At 39.3% G+C, this 19,316-nt stretch overlaps 1 protein-coding gene across 3 annotated transcripts; it reads right to left on the reverse strand.

Moving 5' to 3' along the window:
* Window positions 1-251: 251 nt before the first annotated feature.
* On the reverse strand, window positions 252-15,163 carry LOC105058036 (probable prolyl 4-hydroxylase 9). 3 transcript variants are annotated; one of them, XM_073249582.1, is made up of 8 exons: window positions 14,966-15,162; window positions 14,750-14,872; window positions 13,336-13,493; window positions 8,975-9,077; window positions 4,961-5,056; window positions 1,987-2,052; window positions 1,786-1,905; window positions 252-611 (listed from the first exon to the last, which is right to left on the reverse strand). In XM_073249582.1, the coding sequence occupies exons 1-8, from the start codon at window positions 15,086-15,088 to the stop codon at window positions 585-587; spliced, it is 816 nt and encodes a 271-aa protein (XP_073105683.1). In that variant the 5' UTR covers window positions 15,089-15,162; the 3' UTR covers window positions 252-584. The 3 variants fall into 3 exon arrangements, with proteins under 3 accessions (XP_073105683.1, XP_073105684.1, XP_010939105.1); XM_073249583.1 differs by lacking the exon at window positions 252-611 and adding an exon at window positions 906-1,145 and having other exon boundaries at window positions 1,852-1,905; window positions 14,966-15,163; XM_010940803.4 differs by lacking the exon at window positions 252-611 and adding an exon at window positions 906-1,145 and having other exon boundaries at window positions 14,966-15,160.
* Window positions 15,164-19,316: the final 4,153 nt, after the last annotated feature.

Below are 19,316 nucleotides of genomic sequence, written 5' to 3' on the forward strand. Positions count from 1 at the left end.
AATTTATTCAAAAAATTAATAATATAAAAAATATAACTAATAAATTTTAAAATTACTTTTTCATGCATAAAAAAATAAATAAATTATTTTTTTATCTAAATATTGTCTGAAAAATATTTATCTAGATAAATATAAATTTTTATATAAATTTTTTATCCAAAAAAAAAAAGAACCATTTAGATTTGTTTTTAGAACCCAAAAAAGAAATTACAAGCTTGCCTGGATACATAAGCCCAGTTTTACCTTGAATTTCCTCTCTTAAACCTAAATAAACATGGTGCTAGAACTGCCAACACATTGCGTGACCCATACCAAATCCCTCAGGTAAATGCTTTTTTTGTATTTAAGATCCACTTCGAGAGATTTTGCATTTCAATACAACACAAATAGATGATGAAATGGCTGAATAAACAGTACCAATCCGATCATCATTTATGGATAAGCATAATAGTGGATTAAATAATGATCAAGAAAGTTTTGTTCAGCACCTGGCCATCTTGATCAACAGCAACAAATTCCAAGTCTAAAGCGGAAAGCATGATGCATACCGTTGGCAAATCATCAATTCCTCATGCAGGTTTACTTTAGAGCTTGGTGATTGGGTTGAAGCACTGCAACATGAAAAGAGTGCAGCTGCAGTTGTAGCAGAACAAGAAATTCGACAATACAAAATACAGGTCATCACATAAATTTTGTTAGATCGAACCTCTGACCAATTTTGCAGATTGCAGAAAGGTCACTTATGATTTCATCAGACATCTACACAATGTTTATTTTATGCACTAAAACAAAAATTTCAAGTCTTCAATATCAGTGGATTCCACAAATCACTAGCAAGCAAAAGTTTAGTTTAGCTAAAGGGGGAAGAAAAAAAAGGAAGTAACCAACTATCAAATTCAGACATGAGATTCGAACATTTTTTTCTTTGTATATGACACTTAAAAGTGGACCATTTTTTTTGTTGCATTTCTGTATACAAGTTTTATGCATAGGATGGTAAATACATAATGCAAAAAGTGAAGGATAATCTAATAAACAAAAAAGCCTCTCTATCATGTACTGTTGCCTTGCATTTGATCCCTGATCCACTTAGCTGCTACCCATTTCACCCCTTTTATCACTGGACAGCTCCCATGAAGTGATAGCTGCACAAACAGCAAAGCTCATTAGCTTAACACATGCCCTCAAGAACATAAAATTGTTTCTAGTCTAGAAGTCAAACCAGGAAGAGTCATAACATCTTACAGAGTTATTAAAGTTTATGGTACAACAATGCTACACAAGGACAAAATACTTTTATGACATAACCAGTATAGCCTTTTTTCCCTCGTGCCAAAATGTTTTGGCACGGTCCAACGAACCGATGATCCACAACATTCATCCCAATCAACATCATCCAAATGCCTAAAATAAATTTTCAAATATTTTTTGGAAACTTGTTACATATGCACCAAAGTGGAAAAAAGGACAGGCTTTCCAATAAAAAATGAACAATTCATTTTTATTGTGCAGTAGGATATCCTTTTGGATCACTTGCATCAATTTAGGTACAAAGCATGCTACTTCATTTATGCCTTGGAACATCGAGTCTTAAGTCATCTGTTTGCATATAGACATCAAAACCACAGTTTGACATCAAAACCACAGTTTGACGTAAGATTCTCAAATCTATCTTGCAGAAATGCATTACATAAATTTGTATACAATATAGTTAAGCATGTATCAGAAATAAAATATACAAGTAGAGAAATTTCTTCTCCTGGTAGAAAAAGGTGAAGTATATACTGGATCAATTGTGTGATTTGTAAACATTGAATAAAACAGAAGACCATCGCCTTGTCGTGGCTTCACCTTCAAACCAATGCATTTCTCATAATCATAGCCAATGTCCATGTTCAAACCATTCTGCAAACATAGCCAAATACTGCATAAATGTGATGGAAGAATTAGATTAAAAATGGTTACCCTGTTGTTACTGCAGCTTACCTCGTAAGGAAATATAGTTTCTCCACCTTCCTCAACATCAGTTAGATATAACAAGAAAGTAGCTACCTGCGAACACAAGTAATATTTTTTCCTTGAGCAATAAGAAATATCAAAATGAGTAAAATAATCTTTGTTAAAATTAAAATGATGATTCATAATATAAAGCTTAAGAAGTAGCTAGCAAAATAAAACATATACAAATTTACAAATGATTAGGGAGGCTAAACCAGTGCTCAAGGCAATAGCGTAAAAATCTACAGCCTTTATGAAACCCAAGAAAATGGAATAAGCATCATAATTCAACAGTCAAAATGCAAAATAAGAAAACTGAAACATGGAAAAGAATATCTAAAAGGAACCGCAGTTTAGGAAAAGCTTGTACTCTAACTTCTTAAGAAATATCATTTAGGATGGTTTCCTTTCCTAAACAGGAAGATTTTTTGCATAATTTGGATAACAATGTGATACAGGATAATGTGCAAAAGCCAATCACCATTACTGAATCATGAAGCTGAGGTTAAAAATGATACATAATACAAGATCCTTTGATATAGACTATTTTTCAGATTTTGTGTTTCTACCAAGTCATAGACCACAGCATAACCTGTTCATGGCATACATAGGAAATAATGACAATAAAGGACCAAAAATAGATGAGATAGACATGTAAAATCAGTTTTCCTGAAGAGTAGCATAACATTTATATGGAAAGAAACAGCAGAAGTTTTGAAATGAACTTAGGGAGTTCTCGTTTTATTCCAGGTGAACACTTAGGTTTGTTGGCAGTTTTAATGTGAGTAGCTTATCAATTAATAGCAAATCATGGATGGGTGTAGCATAATGGTCTCTTTCCTCTTCCTTTCACCCATTTGGCGATTGTAATATCTCCTCTGTACAAGTGGCATTTTTATTTTGGTTTTGGTTTTTGCTTTTCTCCACCTACCTTTTCAACATGTTGGGGTTTATGATCCCTCATATAATGAACCCTACTTTCAAGATTAAATCAATACTAATGCAATTCTAGATGCCCTATTAAGTTAATAATTTGCTTGAAAATATCAACAATACACCGAGGGTTTAGATATTGTTACATGTCAGTCCATGCTGTATAGCACATCATGCAAATAGGACATTGGACAGTACAAGATTACAGGCTCTTACACCATGTATGTTAGTGCCTGCTGATCCAGTACTCACTGGCTCGACCGATATGGATAGGTATAGACAGATAAGGATAGGCATAGACTATTTACATTGCTAAGGACCCTGACACATGTCCGCCATGGCATGACACAGTATGATAGCATATCATACCATGCCAACCTATGACCAGCAAGGGTGTGAAGCTTGATACTTATCTGTGCAAAATACGAGTCACCTAAGTAAAACTGTAAATTTCCTTCTTGAAATTTTATAAAATGCTAATCATATTAGGATTTTTTTTTTCCCCTTCACTTCTCAAATGCTTCCTGTAATCTCTTGTATTTGATATCAGATTGATATCAGAGAGATGTAAGGATAAGAAAACTGATCACTTTTTTTTTCAATGTCCCAGATTTGTGTCAATTGCTTGGACAAATCGGTCACCTTGGATGCACTTAAACTGCTATGACTTAAATATTTAGATATGGAACTTGATACAAGCAATGGGTAAGCATAACCTAATATGAAGCCTTGTCCAATCAACAACCACCACCCAAGAGACCAATAGAGTTCGTTTGGCTCACATTGTTTATGCCTTCAGATTTACTGACCATCTAAGGAAACTGGAAATTTGCATATATATGATAGCAATCTATTATATTTACATAGAGCCCTTGATATATCATTATTTGCATGTCTACCTGCACAAAATTTTAAATTGTGTATATAGGCCTTTGTGTCAATTGTTGTCACATAAACTTAATCAATGTTGGGTGACAATTAACCAGAAGAGCAAATGACTGGTTTATCCTTCCATTAATTCTCATAAAGTGAGGCTAGGGGATGTGTGGTGCCTGCCTCCTTATCTAGAATATCCCCTGACCATCCTCTCTCCATCAAGGGTGGAAATGAACACATAAAATGCTACCTCTTCAAGAAAGATACTTGCTAGATAACAATTGTTGAACTTCCCCTCTTGACAAAATGATTCTTAACTGAAACATGGCTTTGAGCCCAAGCAGGTAATTATCATATCAAAAAGCAAATAGGCAACAAACAAAGTGTTCAAATGTAATCAAGATAGAGTCAGACTACCAATACAAAAATCTCATTTCCTTGCCCTTTAAAAGACACCAGAAAGTGAAAATAATACACTCCACTCTCTTAGGCACACACTTAAAGGTGTCTCCATTATGCTACAAGAATGGCATTTGCAACCAATATCCTATAGGCATAGATCTCAAGTGGCAATATAACATAGAGAATATTCAAAAGACCAGTTCTACAAGAAGTTGCAAGCTGACATGATTTTAAAACTGAAATACTATTTAGCTGTGAACTAAATTCAGATTTCAGACAGGGATAAAAGCACAAGATCAACTTCATGATCTGTTTCCCTCCATGATCTAGTGGCACATAATAAAGGGAGTGGCAGAATGGATATATTCACTTATTTTTTTAAAAATCAAAAACTGCTATTTATAAGGGGGTTGATGAAGGTGTTTGTAAAAGAATAGTGGGCTTCCCTACTAACATGGGAAGAGTAGGTAAAAAGATAATGAAGAAGTTTAGCGGTGGGTGAGATAGTGGCTTTAGGTATTTTGGGCCAAGCTGGTTAGTTAAGCAAGGTTCCAGCTCCAGCTAGGATTCTGAACAATGAATATAAAATGATTCTTAACGAAATTGTGAAGACACATTATGTCAAGAACAATATTTTGCACATTCTAATTCACTGTAGTCAGGTCTTAGAAAATTATGTTACGCTATGTCAGGTGTAAAATAAAAATAATTTTCCCACCAGAAAAAATCCTACACTGTAATAAGCACATACCCTGTGGCTTTGTTGTGGGCCATATTCAGCTGGATTGAATGCATCATAATGCGAAGCATATCTCTGTCCAATCTCATAGCGGAGAACGTTGAATGACTGCAACATGATAATATCACCAAAAGTTGCTCAACTATATTAGACTTCCAGTGAGACGGAATTTACTAGTTGACTAAGAAAATGCATAAAACAGTAGCAATATGCTTGAAGCACCAAAAAAATAAAGATGCCATAAACCGTAAAAGAAGACAACCGAGCTCACAAATAAAATATGTCATTGCATGACAATTAGCTATTGTTTACTACAAAAGCACACCAATAAATCCCATATATTGTCATCTGCATACTAGTTAGCCTGGCAAGGATTTGGAACTTCCAGCATTACATTTTCATTCCTTCTGAATTCTCTCTGAACCTCAACAAAACAAACAAGAAAAACAAGCAGATAAGCAACAATTCTCTCATCCTAACATTCCTTGAGTCTTCAAATTTTGACAAGTCTTTTTCTTTACTGATTCAGAGAAGAAAATAATTCATCACTTAACTCCTAAGCCAAAGTGGCCTATCAGATTATCACAATACATCCAATAGATATCTGATGAATGCTACTAAAATACAATGCATGTTGAGTGAACAATGTTCCATTGGTAACTGGAATTCCCATTTGAGAATATGAATTTAATTATAAAAAAGCATTCAACATATTTTTAATAGTAAAAGTTGTTGCTGATAACATATCCTTGAATATTTAGTTCTTTCAGGGGCAGGTGTGGGGGTTGGTAGGGTGGTGTTGTTTCAGTTAAAATGCAAGTCTCTGTTCTACATAAGTAAAAATATTGCAACAAAATGAACATTGACTCTTCACCCATTCTAGCCCTATGCTCTTTCATTTAGATATATCCAAGGACATGTAATGGAGCATTTTTACACCACATTGCATGCAAATGTTGACTGCAGCCTGTATATCTATATACATGTCATATTGGTTAGCGGATACACATGCTTTAATTTCTTCAAATGATGCATCTAGTAGTGTCAGGCTCTAGAAATGGCACATCCTCACATAGCATGCTAGAGAAAGAATTTTCAATCTAAAATGAGATACTTCTCACACATGAATGCACATGGATGCATCCACAAATTGTTCAAAATTTTATAATTTTGACACATAAAATCCAAAGTCTTAGGGGAGAAAAGGACGATTGAACTGTTACTGGAACAACAGATAATAACCTATAATATTAGGCATTGAGTAAAATGGCTTACACCTTCTGTATGGCTTGATTCAGAAATGCACAAGGATTAGGTAACCCAAGTAAATGTTGAATCAACAGGTTTAAATATCAGTGGAGAAAAAAGGAGGGAAGAAACAGAATGGAGACTGGAGAGATACCATTCAATAGCACACAAGAATATTATCTTTATTAAATTTCTTTTGAAATTAACCAGACAAGCTATCTGGATGTACATTAGATATAACATTTGCTGAGAGCATATCTGCTCTCCTACCCAAATGCTAATAAAGGACCAACAAAAACAAATGCACTCATGAACTGACTCCCTACTCACATTATGAACTCCAATGCTGCAGGCCAAGGCTATGACATCATACAAAATTGCGATCGACCATGACGATCTCAACTCAATCCCAAACACTAACTATAATTTACCTTTTAACTAAACTCTATTTTATCATTCACCCATCATACATCCAAACACCCATTACATGAACTCAAGCAAGACCAATCAATTGCATTCTAAGTAAAAACACATTCGAAGTTTGAATTATACTTTGAAGTTTGAAGAACCCTGCTCAATCTGGAGTCTGCTAATGCCATGAAACCCTATGGTAGTCATCATCTCTGTTTCAAAATACAGAACACCTGATAACAGTCAAATGAAAGTGGTGAATCCCTATGCACGAAGCTTCAAGTCTTAATTAGTTATGAACCCTTGACATAGCACATGACAATGCTTGATAATCTTGACTTGTTTAAGAAGCTAAATCATGCAGTTCTAGAAACCAACTTGCTCTTGCTCCGTCTTCACCAATCAATCTTGATACCAAGCATCACGATTTTTCATGCTTGGCACACTAAACTTATCTTCTAATTTATAAACTGTTTTTATGAATACTAAGATGCCTTGACCTAGTTTGAGCTAGCATATAGAGGTAGCGAGTGCTCTTAACTATCAGCCATAATAAAATTGCATCCAACTAAATCTTCATACCTTTTCTCTCATCTGTCCATTATGATAACCTAATTTGAAGAGACCTCTTCGGCCATGTCAAAATCAACTATTGTCAAAGTCATTTTGCTCACCTCTGCAACATACTCTGCATCATCAAGATGTGCCTTCCCATTATTAGAGGATTCATAATCATTTTACTTGCAGGGCTAGAATCTTTGCCACCTTCACAAGCTCCTTCTTCGTCCCTGAGTTCCAACAGCAATTTCCAATAAAAGGTCCCAAGCCTCTTTCGCTGTATTCGCTGATGATATCTTCTCCAAGATCATTTCATCTACCACTCGGTAGATGTGGGACAGTGTTATCTTGTCCTTCTGGTCTTCTTTCAGTGTCTCTTTTCACAATTAAGGGAGTGTTTCATGCCCGTGCTTATCAACCAATTTCTCATAGCTATCCTCTATCACATCTATCAACATTTCGGATGCAAAAAATAATGCATCTTGATTTTCTAGTATCCAAAGTTTCTTCTATCAAACTTTAACAATCATGGCTGGATCCACCAATCCATGATATACCTCTTCTTTAAGCTTTCATTGCGCATCTGAAGGAGAGCACACTGGTCTCTTAATCTATTTGATGCCACTTGTTAGCTAGCTCAGATCCCCCTTGGGCTCAAGTACTGGTTGTTGAACCATACATGTTTAAATAATCAAGGAAAAAATAGGAGGAAAAAAGGAACAGAGAGAGATAACATAAGAGCACACAAGAACAATTATATTTATTGAAAGTACACACGCACATGCACACACATGTGTGCGAAAAGCGCGCACGCATGCACCCACCCATGCGCACACATGCATGCATGCACGCACGCATGCACCACCACATGCACGCAAACCCACATGCACACGCACACACACACCCCCAACACACGCACCCACGCATATGCGCACACACACAGATATAAACATATATATATATATATTCTGCCTCAAAAATTAAGTGAAATATAAATTATCTTTTATCTACACTCCATCTTATCATGCACTGATATATCCAAACAGCTGTTTCATGTTGAATTCAGATAAGACCAATCAGTTTGACTCTAACTCAAAGCACATATTCTACATTTGGATTGCACTTCCAACAGTTAACTTTTGGCGGTGCCAACAAAAAAAGAAAAAGAAAAGGTGCTAAAGCTGTCGCATTAACACAACCAACAAGGCCTGTATCACCATACCTATGTCAGCTTACTAGTCATACACTGATCCTCTAAAAGCAGCAAGGACTCATGTAAAATCATTAGGATTGTCAAAGGATGAGCTACTACCATTACTTTAGATCATAGGCATTTTGGTTCCATGGTAATAAGCTTGTAGGTCTGGAAAATGCACAATTTCCAATATGCAATCATAGAAATTATGAGTTCTAATGTATTAGGTAATTACCCTTTGGCTTGTTAAGCAACAAGTAGAAAGATATCACTCTATCAATAAAAAATGGAGCATAACAAATCAATTTATTTGCTTAGAAAGGATGCAATAAATTAACCACCAATAAGAAGAAAAGAAGTCATTAGCACATCAACATTCGTAACCACCTCTGATACACTCATCTAAGCTATTCATCTAGTTTCAAACCTGCAATCTTAGCATGTATCTCATTCTGTCACAACATTTCATAGGAAGGTGATTAAGGATTGACGGTAGAAGCTATCACTTTGGATGAAAATTTGTAAAAAGGTATCACAGTTCATGATGTTTGTTAAAAGTTGGAACTATGAATAAACAACTATTAAGTATCTGTACAAAAGCATATGGAACATACTTCCATATTTTCTCTTGGAATCATGGTAACCCTTGAAATTTTTCGCTCGACCTGGTCTAAGATTCCAGTTGAATCTTCAGATGCACTGATAAATGTCCCTGAACTGTTACCAGAAGCCAACAATTCAGCAAAGTCGCAAAACATAGTGAACCAGTACAGGTTTCACCAATCTTTTATTCGTCACTAACACAAAAGTAATAATAAATGTGGATTATACACAACAAACGAGAATTTTCAATAAAAAAGACCAAGAAAGATGAACCTGCAGAAAAGCGTATGCCAGCCAATTAACCATGAGATGGCTTATAAAGCAGTAAAAAAAATATGCTTCAAATCTTATAATTTACCTAATGAATTATAAGCCTTGAATTCAAAATATGCAAGAACAAGTTTAAATGCATGGTGATGGATTGGAGGACATCACTAATAAAGAAGTCTTATGGAAGTCCTTCATAAGACCTAGACACTTCAATCCTAACAACATATCTGCAATAAAATGCCAAAATAAGATATGTATGTCCACCTCATGTTCATGCACATAAAACTTCCACAACCAGAGAATGTATTAAACTTTGCCTCGATATGAGTTGTTTGAAAGAGGCATGAGCTCAAACTCAAAGATATGGTAGTTAGAAAAATAAAATACAATGCTCAGTTTCTGAAAGAAAGATCAGAAACACACATTGAAAATTTATTGCGAGTGTCAGCATAACCAATCATGAGGCAACTTTAGATGTAGGTCAAATATGTACAAAATTGGCTACTTCTAAGCTCTATTCTGTTGCCAATCAACTGATTATTTTAATTTGTTAACATACAATCTATAGGAGGGAGGAGAAGAAATTATATCAAACCCAGCTCGACAGCATGAAATAGAAAGCTTAAGCACCAATATAAAATTGAAGAAAAAGAATGAAAATGGCATTTGTACTTCTATAGCAGTAGACAAAACATGGCTATAGTTTTAATTTCTATAAATTTATCAAGGAGATTACTCCAAACTTGTTTCCCTTCTAAAAATCAAAATTTGTTTCATTCAGGATGACAGACACCAGCAAATGATGTGAATAGCCATGCACCTAATCCTGTTTAGTTTAGATTATCCTAACCACTGCCATGGAAGAAAGAATTCAACATATTGGACTGATCTTACACCAATATCCTAAAGATTGATGAAACGTTCAAAACAGAGATATCAAGGGTCTAGATATATTAGATATTAGTCATTTGAACCCTGCCAGCACTGCACATCACATACTCTGTGTACCCTAACCAACTGCTTTTTCCCACCAGTAAAGCTTGACCAGAATTTTTTCTGTCCAGAAAGACTATAGAAAGGTATAGATGTATTTGAAGACTTAGGCCCTGTTTGGTTAAGCCTTTAGAATGCCAGAAAACACTTTTTGGCTCTCAGAAAGCACTTTGAAGTGATACAGTGATGTTTGGTAAAAATATCAGGAAGCTGTTTTGACTTTGCCAGAAAGTTGAAAAGGTCTACTGGGAGAAAGCTGTATTTTGAAGCTTTTCCCAAAAGCACTAATGTCGGGAAGCTGTTTTGCTTTCTCCAAAGTATTTTATCAATATAGTTACCAAACAGCAAATAGCTTTTTGTTAAAACTCTACTTCTTAAAAACTCTACTTCCAAAAGCTTCAAAAGCTCTACTGCCAACAGCAATTCCAAACAAGACCTTAGTCTTTCCAAATCTTTGCAGAATGATGAGATTCATTTGTTATGAATTTGAGGATAACTTTCACTATAAAAAAAGCACTTTTTCCATTCTATGTGTGATCTGCACCACCGGTCATCAGGCACCTCAATCTCATAACTTCTATCAACCAATGTTACAAGGACAACAAAGCAGAGTTCCATTTCCAAAATTCAGCTTCATTAAGGCTATTTTCCAACTTTGAACCCATATGAGATTATGCCCACTCTCCATGTGATTGTAAGCAAATAGAGGATCTTTTATCCTTCTCCATGGCCACCTTATTTGCTTTGGTACAGTCAGACGTAATGAAACATTGCCTAGCTGTTTTTCCAACAAACTTTGACCACAATCTACGTCACCATTCTTAATTGCATGCCCATGATGAAATTGTGTTTCACGAGGTCCCCAAACGGTGTCCATTGATCCATCCAATCATTGCCGCAATGGCACTATTGGCAACAAGCCCTCCATTCAATGTTATAGCTGGTAGATATATCAACCAAATGGTAAGGCATCAATATTTTAAACCTTAGAAGAAAAAAGATTGGCATTAAAACACAAAGATGATTTTAAATCAACCATATTTCATAAGACTCATGTTCTATAGGGCAAGATCCTTTATGTATTGTTTCACCTATGCATCAGCACAGTTCTGGAATATTTGGATACCAGATCAAGGTCCATATTGATCTTTCATTTGGATAATCCACCGATGGAGTATCTATGATTCAAATCTAAACCATGTCCAGCACTTAACAGAATTCCTTTCACATTCAAAACAAACTTCTATAGCTCATTGTAGATGCGAGCAAACATTCCTTTTTGCTACATGACTTGATCAAAATTTCCAAGTAATCAATAAACAAAGCCACATAAAACACCAGTAATTTCTTAATATCAATACTAGTTAGCACTTGGCAAGATAAACATCTACTATTCTATAACAAATAATTCACCAGTTTCTAGATAAAATTCACTATGAAAATCAGATATAAGATTTTAAACAGCAAAAGAAAAAAGAAACAATAAATAAGAGGAAAAGGTATTTCCAAGGGCTATAATATTTCTAAACAAAATTATTTGCCAATGTGATCCCCATATTTATATTAGAGTTAACCATTGCAAATTGAAAGGATAATCCTCCTAAAATAAGACTACATCCATTCCTCATTTCAACATTTCTCTACATCTCAATGATCAAAACTACTATGATTGCAAATTTCTTAGGTTTCGAATGAATTACCCTATCCAATATATTGCATCAAAATATTAACAAAAGAAAGAAGATCAAATGGTTAAGGATTCCAAGCAATGTTTTAAAAAGCGGAAGCCACATGCATGTGATTAGGTCACTGCATAGCACATATGTGGTATGCGGATTCATACGAGGTTCATATTTTAAATATTTAAAATAAATCAATATATATAAATAGTTAAAAAAAATTGTAAATAAATCAAACAAAAAATAAGTTAACACATTCAAACTTATTTGAGTATTTCAAATGCATATATTAAGTTCTAGAATAAAATGACAGTGTGATCCTATCCATGCTCAACTTGTAACAGAGAGTAAACCATAAGTCGTAACAAAACATTGTTAGAAGTTTATAACAAAGTTTAAACTTTGAAGTGCATGCTTCACAAACAAAAGTGACAAAAACATGTAGCACTTAAAAAAGCACATTCGGTATGTGGTGCATAAGTGGCCAAATGTGCAGTATGTGGGTGCATATGCAGCTGCTTGGGCATATGCAGTCCAGCAGATAAATAAGCCACGTATGGTCGTGGGGTGCAGTACAAGGGCTTCCTTGGCATATGTGAATGCATAAACCTCTTTTTAGAACAAGGATTTACAGCTTGGGGTAATTTAGTGTATTCAAAACTTTCAGTTCAATCCAATCAAAAAACTATAATAGTCATCCAATTCACAGTAAACTCATCTGCACCAGACTACCCATATACAAATCACGTGAGAGAGAGAGAGGGAGAGATGAATAATCTTGACTTACATAAAGGTTTTGAAGACAAAAACAAGAAAAACCATTCGTTCACCTCTATCTCTAGCTCTATAAGTCAATTTAAAATGAAAAATCACATTCTTTTTGTGTTGTCCCTGCATTTGAGGGTAAAATTTCAGAACCAGCACACAATGATATCTTTTTAAGAAACTCTTACGAAAGCAATAACGATAATAGATAAGGAGAAACAATAAAATGGAACTTAGTAACAGAAAATTTCTATTTAGGTTGCCGCAATTGCCACAGAATCTCTCAAGAAACTTGTTTCAGCACCAGCTTCTTAAGAATTTCCTCTTCTATATTTCTTAAAAAGATCTTCTTCGCCATACCTGCATGTAAATACAGTCCCACACTCTCGCTTCAAAACCTACCAACCCGGAAAAAAAAAATGGAGCTCTTTGGGATCCGGAACCTTAATATTTACTTTCCCACAACAATAGATTCTGCATGAACACTGTAGATATCTAAATAAAAAAAAAATGAACAAGTGTTCTCCCAAAAAGTACACCAATCAATTAAAAGTAACTGTTGTCATCAAGGGAACACAAACAAAGGAACATATATGTGATTTTCTCCTCTATCACAACATTAGTTTAATGGATTTCTTTCAATAAAACATAACAGAATGTTTTACCTTGTTCTAATTCCTTTGGTGTTTTCCCCAGTTTCTCCCTCTCGTAAGGCAAGTGTTGATGGTTCTAGGCTTGATCTAGCAACCTTTATTATATTTTGGCACTCTTCTTCTGTTGCAAACTTTGGGAAATATACTGCTCGAGGTTTCCAGCTCAGAACCTGCTCCCAATTATCAAAATTTACAGAAACCTTTTATCTTGTTTGTTAAGGCATTAAAATAACAAAATTAACATTACCAGAGACCAGTAAATATATTATGCAAAATAATAAATTGCTTCCATGCATCACAACAAGGTGAAAAATGTATAACTAAATTATTCTCTAGTACCCTATTTACACTAGATAGTGCCACTAAGCTACCTCTCTAGCAAGCTATAAGAGCCTGCAAAGGCCCAGTGAATAAGATGTCTCATAGCAGTTGCATCCTAGACACCCAGAGTGCTCGAGATAAGGGTTGCATGAGTGTGATGATCCCTTAGTTCCATTTCCATTAATGCAAACCCTAAGTATACAATTGGATGATGTTGAAAAACATTTCATGCGAAGAAAAGAAACTGAGGTGGATAACCTATAATGTAAGAAGACTTCCTACATAAAATCAGCAAACAAATTAAATCAAGTAAATAGAGGTAAGCTTTCCTATCAACGGCAAAACAAAATTGGTTTTTTCCTTTTGTTTCTTCACTTTCCTGCCCCAAATCAATCAAGTTTAATAATAGACATCCAATGCAACATACAACCAAAGTTACTCCTTTCAGCAAACAAATATTCCAAAACTATGTTTTGCAACTAGTGCAACTAAGCTACGGAGAGCCTGCAAAAAGCCCATGAACCAGATTTCTCATAGCAGTTTCGTCCTAGACACCCAGAGTGCTCAACATAAGGTTTGCAAAAGCGTGATGATTCCTTGGTCCCACTTCCATCAATGCAAACCCTAATCATACAATTGGATGATGTTGAAAGTATTTCATGCAACGAAAAGAAACTGAGGGTGCATTAGCGTCTTGGATAACCTATAATGTAATTTGACAAGTTAATTTCATCTGAAGACTTCCAAAATAAAATCGGAAAACAAATTAAACCAAAGTAAATGAGAAATGAGTTTTCCTATCAATGGCAAAATAAAATTGGTTTTTCCCTTCTTGTTACTTGCCCTCCATCTATAAAGTTGAAAAATACACATCCAGTTTGACATCCAACCAAAATTCCTTTCAGCAAACAAAGTTTCCTAAACTGTTTGCTTCGCAACTACTACATCCATCATCAATTAAACCTTAATGGATTTGAGAGTATAAAAACTAAGTTTTTACAGCAATTAAATAGCTTTCTTTTGTATTCTATCAGAGACATTAAGAATAAATTCATTCACCGTAACTAGAATATAACAAAAAAAAAAAAAAGAAACTTTTAAGAACCTGGAAGGTGACTGAAGAAGGGCGAGACTCTCCGGTCTCTCCATAGGGCATCCCGGGCAAATCCGACGCTTCTTTATCCACTTCCAGCAGCCTTCCCCGAGGGACGCGGCCACCCGAGAAACCCTACAAGCCAAGACATAAATCACAATCGAATTCCCAAGGATGACGAAGAAGAAGAGATCTAAAAGCAAAGATGGAGATGATAAGGGGATTCACCAGGGAGAAGAGAAGGGATCCGTAGAAACCAGCAAGAAAGAAGACAGTGCAGTAGAAGAACACGAGCGGAAACTCAACCTTGGCCCTCGCCAAGCCCCACAGCAGCCTCCCCTTGCTCGCCATCACGAGAGAGATACGCGGGTACCGAGATCGATGGCAGTGGGGGAAACCCCGTCGGCTTCGGAGGGTATTTAAAACAAACGTCCGTACGGCGGGAATTAAGGGAAGCGGCAGATTCAGGAGTACAGTGGACGGGTTGACGTCCCCGGTTTTGTTTACCGTGGTCACCCATGGATTTAATAAATTGGTTTAGTTGGATTGACTCGTCTATGACCGGGGCAAAGAAAAAATCTAATTAAAATAATTAAAAATGGAGGAGGGCAAAGAGAGTTTTTGAAAAGTGAAAAGAAGATTTTTTTTTTTTTTATTTGATTGAAATTTTTGAGATAAAAGAGAGTGAAAAAAATATATAAAAAATTATTTTTTATATTTTATAAAAAATAAAAATTTATGGAGCAAATGGATTTTGATACTTCATCATAAGATGAAAAATGATGATATTTTTTTTTTCAAAATATTTTTTTAAGATCAACGGTTAAGATTTTGTAAAATATCAATGGATGGTTATGACGAAATATTGAATAATGATATAATTTATATTAGTATTATCTTAATATTTATATGAATATAATATTAATATTATAATACTTATCATATTTTAATATTATTTTAATATTTATACTAATATAATATTTTTACCAATATTAATATAATATTTATATTAATATAATATAAATATTTAATATTATATTTATGTCTATATTAATAAATTTATTATATAAAATATTCATATTATATTTGTTGGGTATAAAATACCCACAGCCGAAGTCCTCAGCAGAATCGACTACATGACAACTCCGCCCGGACTCCTACGGGAGCCGGGCTCCGTCGCCGACAATTTCAACAGCTAGCAGACTCCGCCCGGACTCCTACGGGAGCCGGGCTTCGTCCTCAACTCCAACAACTACAAGCAGACTTCGTCCGGACTCCTACGGGAGCCGGACTCCACCGACAACTCCGACCGCAAGTAGACTCCGCCCGGACTCCTACGGAAGCCGGGCTCCGTCCTCAACATCAACCGCTGGTAAGCCTTGTCCGGACTCCTACGGGAGCTGGACCTCCCCTCTGACTTTAATTGCAGGAAGACTCCACCCAGGCTCCTACGGGAGCCGGGCTTCGTCCTCAACTCCAACAACTACAAGCAGACTTCATCCGGACTCCTATGGGAGCCGGACTCCGCCGACAACTCCGACCGCAAGTAGACTCCGCCCGGACTCCTACAGAAGCCGGGCTCCGTCCTCAACATCAACCGCTGGTAAGCCTTGTCCGGACTCCTACGGGAGCCGGACCTCCCCTCTGACTTTAATTGCAGGAAGACTCCATCCGGGCTCCTACGGGAGCCGGGCCTCGTCCTCAACTCCAACAACTACAAGCAGACTTCGTCCGGACTCCTACGAGAGCCGGACTCCGCCGACAACTCCGATCGCAAGTAGACTCCGCCCGGACTCCTACGGAAGCCGGGCTCCGTCCTCAACATCAACCGCTGGTAAGCCTTGTCCGGACTCCTACGGGAGCCGGACCTCCCCTCTGACTTTAATTGCAGGAAGACTCCATCCGGGCTCCTACGGGAGCCGGGCTTCGTCCCCAACTCCAACAGCTACAAGCAGATTTCGTCCGGACTCCTACGGGAGCCGGACTCCGCCGACAACTCCGACCGCAAGTAGACTCCGCCCGGACTCCTACGGAAGCCGGGCTCCGTCCTCAACATCAACCACTGGTAAGCCTTGTCCGGACTCCTACGGGAGCCGGACCTCCCCTCTGACTTTAATTGCAGGAAGACTCCACCCGGGCTCCTACGGGAGCCGGACTTCGTCCCCAACTCCAACAGCTACAAGCAGACTTCGTCCGGACTCCTACGGGAGCCGGACTCCGCCGACAACTCCAACCGCAAGTAGACTCCGCCCGGACTCCTACGGAAGCCGGGCTCCGTCCTCAACATCAACCGTTGGTAAGCCTTGTCCGGACTCCTATGGGAGCCGGACCTCCCCTCTGACTTTAATTGCAGGGAGACTCCACCCGGGCTCCTACGGGAGCCGGGCTTCGTCCTCAACCCCGACAGCTGCAAGCAGCCTTCGTCCGGACTCCTACGGGAGCCGGACTCCGCCGACAAAATCAACCGCAAGCGGACTCTGTCCGGACTCCTACGGGAGCCGGACTCCGTCCTCAACTCCGACGGCTACAGACAGACCGTGTCCGAACTCCGTCCGGACTCCCACGGGAGCCGGACTCCGCCGACAATTTCCACCCATCGCAAGGAAGATTCCGCCTGGACCCCTACGGGAGCCGGGCTCCGTCCACAACGTCAGCTGCTGGTAAGCCATGTCCGGACTCCTACGGGAGCCGGACTCTGTATCTGATTTTGATTGCAGGGGATTCATCCGGACTCCCACGGGAGCCGGGCTCCACCCACGACCCCAATCGCTAGGAGGGCTCCGCCTGGACCCCTACGGGGGCCGGACTCCGACCGCTGCCGAGCTTCAGCCAACAGATCTGCACTCCCAGGCCACAATCACGGCCACGATCCTGCTCCACTTCCTGCGGCGGACTCCGCACAGCTCCATCACTCCCTGACAGGCCGCAGTAACGGTCGCAACACTGCTCCACTCCCTACGGCGGATCCCACGCCCACGCAGCTCCATTACTACCTGACAGGCCACGATAAACGGCCGCGATCCTGCTCCACCTCCTGCAACGGATATCGCACGATTCTCCCATCCGCTGGCAAGATGCGACAGCATCCACGCCCCACTTCCCGCGGCAGATTCCACGTGGCACGCTCCAGTGATGGCCACAGGTCTACTCCACTACTCTTCGCAGCAGATTCCTCCTGACTATGGGCGGCCCACTACCAGGCGGTTACAAACGTCGCCATCAATCCGTTACCTCCTCTGCCTATAAAAAGGGGAACCCAGATACGTTATTCTATAAGCTCATTTCTTATCTCAAAAACTCTGCTAAATTCTCCGTTCGAGCACTCAATTCTTGTTGAGGCAGAGAACTGACTTGAGCATCGGAGGGTCTTGCCGGAGCAACCCCACCTCCGGTTTAGACTTCCTTTGCAGGTCCCGACGGCGACCGCGGCTTCCCTAACTCCAGCTTCTCCGGCGCAAGCAGATTTTTGCACCAACAGGATTGGCGTTAGAGGAAGGGTTGAACCTTCGCAGTACCCTTGTTCTTAAAGGAGTGTTCAACGGAGCCGCCTCCGATCGTCTCTCCGACACCCACTCCTAATTTTCCCCCACGAGATCCACGCTCGATGCCTCCACGCAAGGCGTCCACACGACGGTCCACGGCCTCCGTGGCCAGATCTCAGGCTCCGGCCTCCCCTTCTGTTTCTCAGCCTCCTCCTCCTCCTCCAGCGGCGGCGGTCGGCGCGGAGCAATTTGACTTGCTGGCACAGCAGGTCAGAGGCCTCATCGAAGCTGTGCAAGCAATGCAGCAGCAGCAACCGCAGGCGTCGGCGCATCCGGAAAGGACATCTCCGGAATGTCAGAACCCGACGGTGGGGCGGGCCACCTGGGCCAGCCGCCCCGTCCTTCCCGAGAAAACAAATCCGAGGGTAGAGAGCCCTCAATCGGACCACGACTCCACCCCTGGAAGATCCCTGCCCCCGCTCTGCCAGAGGACCCTCGAGACTCGAAGTCGAGAGGATTTCCTGGACCGGAGGCTCCAGGAGATGAACCGGCGGATTGAGGAACTTCGCCACGCGCCCCCCGCTTACGGTGAGGATATTTGCACTGACCCTCCCTTCTCTCAAATGATCATGCAGGAACCGATCCCGCCAAACTTCAAGCTTCCCTAGTTCGAAAGCTACGACGGGACTTCAGACCTGGTTGATCATCTGGAGGCCTTCCAGACGATGATGCTGCTTCACGGCGCTCCTGACGCCATCTTATGCCGGGCTTTCCCGTCTACTTTGAAGGGAGCAGCGAGGAACTGGTACTCGGCTTTGAAGCTGGGTACCATCTTTTCCTTCGATTAAATGAGCCACCAATTTGTGGCCCATTTTGTCAGCAGCCGGCACCCCCGGAAGGGTTCGGAGTCCCTCATCAACATCAAGCAGAGGGAAGGGGAGTCCATACGGGCCTACGTCAACCGCTTTAACATCGCGGCGTTGGAGGTCCGGAACTTGGACCAATCAGTTGCCATGGCCGCTCTGAAAGGTGGCCTTCAGAAGAATGATCTTTTGTTCTCCCTGGAGAAGAAGTACCCCAGAGATTTTGCCGATTTA

The sequence above is a fragment of the Elaeis guineensis genome, chromosome 15, assembly GCF_000442705.2.
Source record: "Elaeis guineensis isolate ETL-2024a chromosome 15, EG11, whole genome shotgun sequence".
Lineage (NCBI taxonomy): Eukaryota > Viridiplantae > Streptophyta > Magnoliopsida > Arecales > Arecaceae > Elaeis > Elaeis guineensis.

Excerpts from the sequence above, each read along its gene's own strand:
- LOC105058036 (XM_010940803.4), bottom strand. The coding sequence starts at position 15,088 with ATGGCGAGCAAGGGGAGGCTGCTGTGGGGCTTGGCGAGGGCCAAGGTT. Across the intron at positions 5,057-8,974 it reads TTCCAAGAGAAAATATGGAA|TCATTCAACGTTCTCCGCTA; the intron begins GTATGTTCCATA and ends ATCATGTTGCAG. Across the intron at positions 1,906-1,986 it reads AAACTATATTTCCTTACGAG|AATGGTTTGAACATGGACAT; the intron begins GTAAGCTGCAGT and ends CTATGTTTGCAG.